General features: G+C 46.4%; 1 protein-coding gene across 5 annotated transcripts in view; it reads left to right on the top strand.

The window, feature by feature from the left end:
- The window catches only part of LOC310712473 (urokinase plasminogen activator surface receptor-like), a 28,635-nt gene extending 18,099 nt beyond the window's left edge, over nt 1–10,536 (top strand). For 4 of the 5 annotated variants that reach the window (XM_083515572.1, XM_083515570.1, XM_083515568.1 and 1 more), the window contains exons 2-9: nt 1,817–2,273; nt 4,033–4,146; nt 4,670–4,705; nt 5,004–5,150; nt 6,185–6,322; nt 7,483–7,659; nt 8,582–8,713; nt 9,207–10,536. In XM_083515572.1, coding sequence (XP_083371698.1) covers nt 2,192–2,273; nt 4,033–4,146; nt 4,670–4,705; nt 5,004–5,150; nt 6,185–6,322; nt 7,483–7,659; nt 8,582–8,713; nt 9,207–9,409 — 1,029 coding nt within the window. In that variant the 5' untranslated portion in view covers nt 1,817–2,191 and the 3' untranslated portion in view covers nt 9,410–10,536. Of the gene's footprint in view, nt 1–2; nt 24–1,816; nt 2,274–4,032; nt 4,147–4,669; nt 4,706–5,003; nt 5,151–6,184; nt 6,323–7,482; nt 7,660–8,581; nt 8,714–9,206 lie in introns of those variants that run through there. The other variant, XM_083515571.1, reaches the window with a different exon arrangement.
- The last annotated feature ends 823 nt before the right edge of the window (nt 10,537–11,359 follow it).

The raw sequence follows: 11,359 nt of genomic DNA, 5'->3' as shown, positions 1-11,359 counted from the left end.
AGCTCTTGGAAAACACCAGGCAGGTGGGTACAGCAATAGCAGCAAGCAGACTGAGTGGAAAATTTTGGTCACCGAAGGTTAGGGAGTGCAGCCTCAGTGTGGGAGCTCGCTGTTTTCCAACTGAAGCTTGTTAAAATTTATGAGGCATAACTTCAGAAATGTACTGTGAAACACCTAAGGTGATGTCTCGCTTCATCACCCACATGGCTTCCTCATAAATGGAGTGTTTTTCACCCCCTGGATGGCATTACCCAATTTTGCTCAGGCTTCCAGGGAGGTGTGTTGTGTCGGGAGGATTTTTTTTTTAAAAAAATTGCTACAAACAGTTATCTTTGCTTTAATAGTTAATAACATACAGTCCAGTGGCCCGTCTAGTCTGGCATCCTGTTCCCACAGTGGCTAACCTATGGGTTTGTGAGCTCACAAGCAGGACTAGAGTGCAATGACACTTCCCCTCCTAGTGAATCCCAGCAACTTTTATTCAGGGGCATATTTTCATTTTCCATTGTTGTTGTGTGCTAGCCTTAATAAACAGCCTCTTGTTCTGGGTCGACAAAGTGAGTAACCTTGCCATATCTATCTATATAATGAATTGTAAGGATGCCGTCACGCTGAGGACTGCATAGTTGCCGACTGGTGAATGAAGCAAGGACAGGTAGCAGCCCCTAGTATTAAATAAGAACTTAACAGGGAACTCTCCTTCCTTGGAAGAATTTAAGCAGAAATTGGATATCCATCTGTTGGGAGTTCAGGGGTGGGGGAACTTTTTCAACCTGGGGTCAGCCCTGGAGGTCTGGGAACCCTATGTTGTATCTTTGATGTGAGAATAGGGTGTTACAAACATGCTTCTGTTTTTGTTTTGTGAAATGTCGGAGGTCATGTGCTTGTGTGTACAGCAGTATTTCTTAAATGGGAGGCTGGCCAACCCCAGAGGTGGAGCATGAGAGACCTTCATGGAAGGTCAGGTGTGAATAATTTTCAGTTGGACCGTCAGTGGCTGGGCAGCTGCAGTTTTCCTTGCCTGGGCGGCTAGCTTGGGGGTGTGCTGGCCTTCTTGGCTTGGGAACAGAAGGAGAAGGGCAAAAAAGCTTTCTTTGTTGCAGCCTCCAGTGCAGTCTGGCAGCATTTCCATTTGCCCCCAGACTCCAGTACTACAGATCTGATCCCAGTGAAAACCCATTCCAGAGCACTCTTTGGAGGACAGCAGTGGGAAGCGTGTCCCCAGAAGCCTCAGTGCACTGTGGTTCTCTGAACCCACTTTTTGACTTTTTCCCTATGGTTGGGTACCCAGAAATTGTGTTCAGAAGGGGCCAGCAAGTCAGGAGAACCGAAATCCTGAAGAGCAGCAGTGCGTTGCATGGAAAGTTAATGGGTTCAATGTGCCCCTTATGTTTCTGCCATATCTTGTCAGGGAGATTCACAACTGTAAGTTTTTCTTATGCTTTCATTCATGTATGTTTTACCTAATTCCATTCAGGTTTGCATTAATTCCTTTTTTTATTTCATCCCATTTTCATTTGAAATATCTTTGTTTAGATAGATAGATAGATAGATAGATAGATAGATAGATAGATAGATTCTTTATTGTCATTACACTAGTGCAACATTGCACAAGTGCAACGAAATTGGATGCCATCCCTTAAAAACAACAAAAGCAAAACAACAAAAGCTCATTTACATCACAGCCTGTTTGGGTCTGAGTTGACGTCTATCGATGTCACCTTTGTGTTACTTTTGCACAGTCAAAATCTTTTGCCCTGATGACTACATATACAGACGAATGAATCTAAATCTTACGTTTCTGTTGATTTTCCAGGGGATGAAAGGAGGCTGCTTGGGGAATATCTCTGGAGTCTGAAGTCCACAGAAATAACCCTTCTGTTTGCTATGCAGTTAAAAAACCCCCAAAGGTTGTGTTAAGCTGGAATCTCCAAACAAGCCTCCTGTTTGTACTCTAGAAATCAAATGGTGGTGAATTTCCCAAGAGAAACATACCGTATCTTGCACCTTGTCTTCTGCCAAACCCAGCCTCTTTGGCTTTTGGAGAGTGGGTTGCAAGAGTTCCCAGAAACCTCCAGCTGGCTTGAGGTTACAGGACACATCTTCCGGTGAAACCTAGCCAGACGCGGCTGTTGCAAACACACTTTTAACTGGAAAGGGAAAACAGCCACTTGCCTAACCCACGAAGACAATGGGAGAACGGGAGATGTTCCGGCACAGGAGCCAGGCTGTGCTGGCGATAGTTACGGTCTTCTTCTCCATGTTGGCTGCAGGTAAGATCTATTCATTAAGTTGCTTAATGGTGGATTTTTGCCGTGGAATAAGGCAGAGCAAAGCAGGGCTTGAGGGGGGAAAGGCTTCTATTCTTTTCCTCCCCCCTCTCCCACAGAATATTTCTTGCAGGAACACAGAAAGAGTTTTTATACTGAGTCAGACAAATGGTCCATCTATCTCAGGATTGCCTACACTGACTAACACCAAAGGCTCCCCAAGGTTTCTGGCAGAGGGACATTCCTAGCCCTACCTGGAGAAGCCAAATAATTGAAACCAGGATATTCTGCCTCCATAGCAGATCCTCTTTGGATGATCTGCCAGTCAACCCAACCCGCCCAGGACCAGTGCAAGCAATGAAAAATAATGCCATTGCCATTGTCTCCCTCCTGCATCTTGTACTGGGGGTGGAGGAAGGTTGTGTGGAGATTTTGATCTCCTCCACTCTGTTCTATAGGTGAACGGATGGAAGGAAAAACCTGTGCACCACCAGGCAGAGCCTTTGTTTTACTATTTTCGGTGTTTGCTAAAAACATTTTTGTTCCGGCAAGTCTATCCAGGCATACAGAAGTTGATGTGTGTTTTAAGCTCTTTTAAAGCTCAACTGTTGATTTGAATTACATTTTGAATTTTCCAAACACCTCTTTTTTAGCTTTAATTGATAATTTTAATGTTTGTTTCATTATTTGCAAACCGCATAAAGGTTCTGCTTACAATCAAAAGGTATATAAATGTTGTAAAAATGAACAAACAGATGACTTGCGCTCGCTGTGGTATCACGGTGGGTATATGCAATCCCACGCTCATTACTATTGGCTCCTGCAAAAGTTTCGCGGCGAGGCAATTAGTAAGGGGGAGTCAGAGCCAATGGCCGGCAAAGCCAATCAATTTTAGTTTTGGCCCCACCCTCCTTCCTGCCAAATTCTACCTAAGTTAGTCATGCCCATTAATTTCAATGAGTTTACTCTGGGCTGACCCACAATTCCTCTTGTTCTGCAGCTTTCCCTCGAGGGGAACCGCTCTTTAGTGCATAATCGAAGCAAATGTCAATGGATTTTCTTCAGACTGACATTTGCTCCAATTTAGCACTAGAGAGCAGGTTTTCCCTGGGAAAGGAGTGGGGCAAGGGGAAAACTGCTTAGACTCGTGCTTTCCAGGCATGGGACAAGTGTGGATAAGCCCTCTGAGTTGAACTAGCATTGGACACAACCCCCATAGGCCACTCCTACAATGTAAATTCAAAATAAAAAAAAACAGTAAACCATAAAATAAAGTTTTAAAATACAAAAAAATAGATTTATTGCAGAACATAACAGGATCATTATTTCAATAAACATTAGTAGGACGCCCCTTGGTTCATTTGGGTAGAAGTAATAAAAAATGAGGAAAGAGTGTGAGGAAGTCTAACAAAGTTCTGATTTCTTCCCTATCATGGCTACTTTTAATGCTTTTTTATATTTAAAAATGTCAAATGTAACCTCCCCCATATCGTTTTTGTTAGCCCTAAGTACAAGCTTAGTCTGCCTGCTGAGTCATCCAGCGCTGAACACTGTTAAAACACTGGAATATAGAAAAGCAATTATAAATCTACAAGCAGTTTGAAAGCAACCAGCAACTGCTTCTCCCTCCCCAGAGAGGAAATAACATGGAAGTCTTGGGGTCACATCCTGTGTGCTGCCTTAGCAGTGGCAGAAACCCACCTTTCCTACCATCAGTGTTCATGGTTTTTGTTTGGCTAATCTATTGTTTTCACCCTTTCAGCCAACAGCCTGCGGTGCTATCAGTGCGTGGGGATGTTCCATGAATGCGTACAGTCCGAGCAGCTCTGTACGCCCAGGGATCGCTCCTGCTTCTCATCCACCATCAAGCTCTTCTGTAAGAGAACAAAAAAGCACGGGTCTCCTCCCAGACCTAGAGTTCTCAGAGTCCTCTGTGAAGAGGGATTGACTGTTAAACCACTCTGGGAATTGTAGTTCTAGGAGGGGAACCAATGGTCTTCCTAACAGCTCTTAGCACCCTTGACAAACTACAGTTCCCAGAATTCCTTGGGGGAGGACTGCTTAAGTGGTATAACAGTGCTTAAGCTGTATAGTGCGAAAGTGACCTACAGGCCCCATCATGCCTGGCCATTGGCCATGGTGTCTGGGACTGATGGGAGTTGGAGTCCAGGAGGTTATGGAGGGACACAGGTTCGCCATCTCTGGTGAAGACGTTGGGTTGCCCCTGAGGGGGTTCGGCCCCCTTAAAACAAATACTGAGGGGGCCAAGGAGCCTTTGGCTCCCTAGAGTTGGCACACCTGGTGTGAAACATTCTGGTAGAACAAACGAAAGAAGCAACTCTGCCTCATTTGAGACCCAGACCACTTTACTGATCATCTGCCTCCCAATTGTCTTTCAGATACAAACAACTACACTGGAGTTTTTATGCTGCCAGGTGAGTCACACTGTTTGCTTTCTTGCTTGTTTACTTAATGAAACACACCGAGGCTTAAACCTGAGTGTTGCCCTTTCCTGGCAGGATGTTTACATGACTGTTTAAAGTGGTAACATAGTGCTTCACATGTTATCGTGCGGATGGGATACCTAAGTAAACATCCTGACACGGTGAGGAGCAGATGCTTCAAGAACTTTGAGGCTATGGTGCCTTATTTCCTCCAGGGCTAATGGCTCTAAATGCACTGATCTGGCTGTTTCTCTCTGTATTTCCAATTCCATGCATTTTATGTCCCCAGACCTGGAAATAGCCGAATATGTCATGAAAGGCTGCTCTGGGGAGGGCGTGTCCAACCGCACAGCCAATGTGTACTCTGAAGATGACCGAGAGGTGCACAATACTTACTACTGTGACTCAGACCTCTGCAACATCCGTTTCACAGGCGGTGAGTGGGCAGAAGCAAAATCCTTTGGGGGGTTACTTGTGGGGGATAGCAGGTCCCGAACTCAGGACTGCAATACCTGGAGGACGGCCTCTCCCCATATAAACCAACCCAGACTCTGCGCTCACCACTCAAGGCCCTTCTTCGTGTGCCTCCTCCAAGTGAGAGTCAAATATTGAGTCACAACACCTGGGGTCGTAACCTGAAACATCTGGAGGTGTAGCCCCAAACATCTGGAGTCGAAACAACTCACATCCTCCTCAATGAGATCCACTGTTGTTATTGACCTGTAGACTGATGCAGTAGTGCTTGGATCTGAGAAAGTGAGGACAATTGAATAATCGAGAGGAGGGGAATTTGTTTAAAGCTTTCCGTTTTCACTTATAAGTGCTAGGAGCCAGAATATCATGCAGAAAAAGACCCAAAGCATCAGCTTAGAGGTGATGAAATCATGGCCGTTGAAGGGAAATGATATTTTTTTTTAAAAAAGAGATGACACACCAGCAAAAGTGGGGCTCACTTAGTCCAGGGATGAGTAGGGCACAGATTTGAGTTTTATCTAGCTACAAATTTCTTTCCTGACGTACAGAGTTAATTGGCTACTGTTGGGTTATTCACAGTGGTTTCTTGAGAGAGAAACCCTACTAGGACTGGAACATGATTTATTTCTCAAGTGAGTTTCGTTTGTATGATGTGCAACAACTTGCTTCCTGTGCCCTCGCTAAAAAATACTTACATTAAAAGCAGTCAGCTGTTTAGGGAAGGTTTTAATGTTTGATGTTTTATTGTGTTTTTAATATTCTGTTGGAAGCAGCCCAGAGTGGCTGGGGAAACACAGCCACATGGGCGGGGTATAAATAATAAAATTATTATTATTATTATTATTATTATTATTATTATTATTAGGTGTTTTACTTAAAGATATTGAAAACTGAGTTGCATTGTATGTTGACCTGGGATTACAGACAATGCAATGCAATGCAATACAATACAATACAAATCACACAGTAAACTGTCACCCTTCTCTGCCTTTTCAGTTCCGGCCAGTTCTCCCCAGGTGCCCAATGGCATGGAGTGTTACAGCTGCTTCGATCGAGGCACTGGAGAGTGTGCCCCAGGGAATGCCACCCGGATCAAGTGTTTGGGGGACATGAACCAGTGCATGGATTTTACTGGTAAACTGGGGCCTCCTTTGGAATATGTATATCGGAGGCTATTGAAAGGACAGAGTGTGAATGGGAGGCTGTTGGGGGGGGGGAGTAAAAAAGGAATGTGAAAGTGGTTTGGGAAGAAGGAAGCCCTGCTTACAATACATATTGAAAGTGCACCAAGTTGGTCAAATCCTGCTTACTCCCTGCACCTTGTAGATCTTTGCACAATCCAAGGCGCTCTGTTGGCAGAAGTGTGCCCCCCCCGCTATATAGTAAACATGGGTGTATGTTTGTGTGTGCAGACTTTCAAAGTTTTGATATAGTGTTAAGGAATTAGCCCCCCCCTCCTCAAAAAGGATGTTGCATTTGCTGGGAAGGAATTTATTAGCAGCAGGGGTTAAGGGATGCGCTTCGAGGACATGGGGAGAATTTGTCATAGGGTGAGAGGATCATGAATATGCAAAACAGGAGTCCCACAACCTTTTGGTACCTGGTGATGGGGGCACATTTGTAACTCTGAGGAACTGTTGTGCGCACCACAAAATACACATTTTGCAGAAGCAAAATGGACAACACTCAAGAGCAAGGGCCTAGGAATGGCAATTGGCTATGCTGCTATGCTGTCACAGAAGGTATGTGGCTGGCAGACAGGCCTCCACTAGCAGAGCTGCTCTGCACTGAAGACCTAGGCAGGTGAGGAAGGCGTTTGGGAAGCAAAGGTAGAAGCAGCTGGGCCCTAGGAAATGAAGAGGCAGTGGACTGAGGAGGAAGCAGCAGTGCCTAATGATAGAGGGATGGAAGAATGAGTGGTCCAGAGGAAGGCGGGGAAGAGGCAAAGGCTGGAGGGAGGAGGGGAAGTGAGAACTGGGGGAGATGATGGGCAAAAAAGGAAGAAACAAACCACACACAATGGCCAGGAGAGCCTTTGTCAGCCTGGTGTCCTCTTGATTTTTTTTGGACTATAACTCCCAGCAGGCTGGGGCTCTTGGGAGTTGTACATAGTCCAAAGCATTTGGAGGTCACTTGGTTGGAGAAGGCAGGCCAAGAGCCTAAAGGAAGGCTGAAATTTGTACATTGGCTTGTAGCAGGCAGGTAATGAAGCCATAGCCAGTTCTGAGACCCCCTGTTCTAAGCTGTTTGCAGGCTGCAATGTGCTATCCTTATAAATGAATGTTGCTCCCCAGTGACCGACGGTGCCTGGAAAATGACCTACCGGACGTGCGGCCTTGAGACACTGTGCCGCCGCCAGTACGTACTCCCGGAGCTCTCGGGAAGGCTGGACATCAGCTGCTGTTCCACCCCGCTGTGTAATGATGGCCGGCCGGGACAGAAGAGCATCTGCAGCCACTTTTCAGAGCAAGGTAACATTTGTGCGTTTGCTGGATATATTGCAGATATTAACAGTGTGCAGCTTGAAGCAACTGGATACATAAAAACCAACCCCTTTTGAACATGAAGCATTGTCCAGACCCATTAGATATTAATCAAACCTTTCCTTGCAGAACTTTCTTCTAAACAGAACAGAAACACCAAATGATACATCCAAACAGTTCCATAAGGCGTATGTCTGTCCAAGGCATAGGCTCAGCACCTTCCAAAATATGACTAATTTCAACAGACCTAAAAGCAGAGGTCTGTCTCTCCCCGCAGCCTGCAGTTTGCTGGAGGCTGCTTACCTGGAAAGCTTCATTTGCACCCTTACTCTCGCAGAGTCTGAGAGCAAAAGCTGCCACCCTTCCAAGATGGCGAATTTGCAATTCAACACCTCTAGTATGATCTTAGGTTAAACACTCACATGTTAGCTAGCAGAAAACAACAGTGGTTAATAATCCACTCATCAAGGCAGCAGAGAGCCCTTTTTGCTCTTAATTTAGCTCAGCATACTTCAATGGAATCTTCTACATAAACTTTTTCACCAATACACACAGCCATTCCCATTTCAGTGTGAATTAAATCAATTATACTTAACAGGATAGTGACAGCAAACTGGCTAGAAGAGGAGGCTTGCTCTTTGCATCCATGCAGACTGGCCCTGCTGTCCTGAAATTGGCTTCTAGGATGGACTGGTGGTGGTGCTCAGCCCTAGGTTTGGAGGGGTGGTCCTCAGGCACAGAAGCCCCATAACGTGGAAGGAACTTAAGGACACAGGAACCTCTAGATATTGTTGGACTCCTACCAACCCCCACCAGCGTGGGATGATGGGAGTTGTAGTCCAACAACATTTGAATGGTCAGTGAGTTCCCCTGCTCTAAGTCAAAGCCCAGTTTCCTCTTTGTTTCCCAGGAGTCAAGCGGAAGCCTGAAAATGGCCTGGAATGCGCCAGCTGCTGTGACTCCGGACAAGGGGAATGTGCCAAAGGGAACTGGACTCATGTCAAGTGCGTCGGGGACCAGAACATGTGTGTGAATGTCACAGGTGAGCTTTGTGTGCGTGTAGGTACTAGGAAGCGGGTGGAATTGAGGTGATGCCATTGGAGACTTTATACGTTTCAGGTTACAGACTCCACTAACCCAGAAATAGTACCTCGGGTTAAGAACTTTGCTTCAGGATGAGAACAGAAATCGTGCTCCGGCGGTGCGGCGGCAGCAGGAGGCCCCATTAGCTAAAGTGGTGCTTCAGGTTAAGAACAGTTTCAGGTTAAGAACGGACCTCCAGAACAAATTAAGTACTTAACCCAAGGCACCACTGTAATAATAATCTGGGATGCACTGCAACAATCAGCGCAGGTTTCCTTTATGAGATTTTTATTAAAGTTTTTCATAATACAATAAAATAGCAGCTACAAAAAATACAGTTGCAGTTATTACTACTACTGCTATTACATGATTTTCTCCCCTACTTGTAAGCATTGATCTGCCAGTCCCTCCTGTGCCTCTATACTGGACGTCTCACCTGTGTTTGTTTCTAGAGGAAGGCCAGACATTGCTGCGTGGCTGCAGCTTGGAGAAGCTTTGCTGGGAGAAGCCACAGCTACTGGGCCTGAGCCGGAATGCCTCCATCCGATGCTGCTCTGGCTCCCTCTGCAACCGCAGCACGGAGCTGACCTCTGGGGCTATGCTGCTGCACTTGCTGCTGCCCGCTCTCCTGATGATGATGATGCGGCTGCTCTGACGGACACCTAAGGATGCGTGGACTGCACCGGAAGGGCCAGGAGAAGGGCAAAAAGCACTTGACCAGCACTGCATGTGCAGTTGCATTCTTGCAGCCAATGCGACATTTTTGTCACCTGCAACGTTGCTCTGGTCTGCCGTGCATCGCGGGTGCTTGCGCATTGCGGCATCTGGTCCAAGAATGTGGCAGTGTTGCATGCAAGGCTGGATTCCACGGCACCCTCTGTGACTTCTGCTTCCTACTTCCCAGACTGGAACTTTCAGGGAAGGGTCAGTTTCCTTGTGAGGGAAGAGAGATCTGTTTACAAACGATGCCAGGATGGCGGCAATAGGCTGGCAGAGACACCCAGACTCATAGTACCAGTCCTGAAATAATGTCAGTCTTCCCCAAAGTGACCACACACCCTCGCAACTGCTTCTCGTCTGCCAACCTCAGAAGCCCTGGCTTCCTTCTCTCTCGCTGCCCTGATTGAAACTAGAGGACTGTTTTCGTCATTCCAGGTGTGGTGGCAGGACACAAACAACAGCGACTTGGCATGGCTACTGTCCATGGAAGACCTTTAAGCAGTCACCGCCATCTCTCGCCTGCTGCACCAAAGCCTAAGAAGAGTGGAGTGGTTATTGAGCACCTATCCTGATTTGCTTGTGCAAAGCTTAATGCAGAAGTTAGACTATGGGTGTCATACTCCCTGGGGATCTGGGTGCCTGAGCACTCACAAAACTCCCCATGAAAGGGCTGGGCACCCACAAATTTCTGTGCCAGGGCCATGCACGCTGCATGGCACCCGCTGCCCCAGGTATCCACAGTCACGGGGCCAAGTTGGCACTCCTGATGAGCGTGTTCACATTAGTGCCTTAGAGTGTGGTGAAGTTGTCCCCCGCAGTGTATTCAGCTGTTCTCTCCCACCAGGCATTGTCCACATCAGCATAGCTTCATTAATGTCAGATTTGTTTCTGTTTCTGTACACACCCGAGGGTATTGACAGGGCAAAGTTTGTCTTTACACTATGCAAAGGTGGTTCCACTTTGGCTAGAGATTAATAAGGACCAGCTTAAGGACTCCAGTCGGCGTGAAGCTCATTTGAGAAGTAACACACCACACAGTAGTGTTTTATTACAAAGTACAGGGAGTGTGAAATCCATTATAAACACAGCCCTGGAAATGCGGCAAGTGCACAGTAAACTGGGGCGTCTTCATTGAACATTTGTTCTGATTTGCTCATGGGGAGGTTAGACAACAAACAGCAATCTATCCTGACTTGCTTGGCTATGTGTCTTCTCATTCATCTTTTCCTCATCCCACACTTGGAGTTTCCTCATCCCACACTTGGAGTTTGCTTTTCATATTCCTAACCACAGAAAGTCTGTTTTCATTATTAATTGGATCTCGCTGCCCCAGGACAGCGGTGTTTTAATACTCGCACAAACCTAAATGTACTGTCTGGAATGCCTCCCACAGAATACCAACAGTCTGGAGGCGACCTTGCACCACCAAGCAGCATGCTTTTGCAGCCTCCTACGCATGACTGTTGTTGTGGGTGTTATTTCACTCACTGCTTTGGGGTTGCGGGCATCGTTCCATGCCACTGCTGCTGCAATATTTCACCTGTGCAGCAGGATTCCATTGCACACCTGAGAGCAGCAGGGACTGATCGAGTAGCAGTGGAGGCTGCCCATAGCAGCAGCAGTGAAGAGGTATTGGGATTAATAATAGGGGATTAAAAGGGAAAACCCTCCACCTGGGTACTGGACTTTTTGGGCAAACCGGGCTGGTGAAGCCTTTTGGCTCCAAAGCGTTGAATCTGATGGCTTCACAGTTTCACTTCAAACTGTTGTAAGCCAAAAATAGCATATCTCCTGAGTTTATGCCAATAAAACCCAGAAACGTGAGGAGTTGGGAGTCCAACGTTGTTTATTGCAAAGCAATAGGTTACAGTCGGATCGTTCCGCA

This window comes from Podarcis liolepis, assembly GCF_965112155.1.
Source record: "Podarcis liolepis genome assembly, chromosome: 7".
Lineage (NCBI taxonomy): Eukaryota > Metazoa > Chordata > Lepidosauria > Squamata > Lacertidae > Podarcis > Podarcis liolepis.
This window is presented reverse-complemented; position numbering and strand designations above follow the sequence as displayed.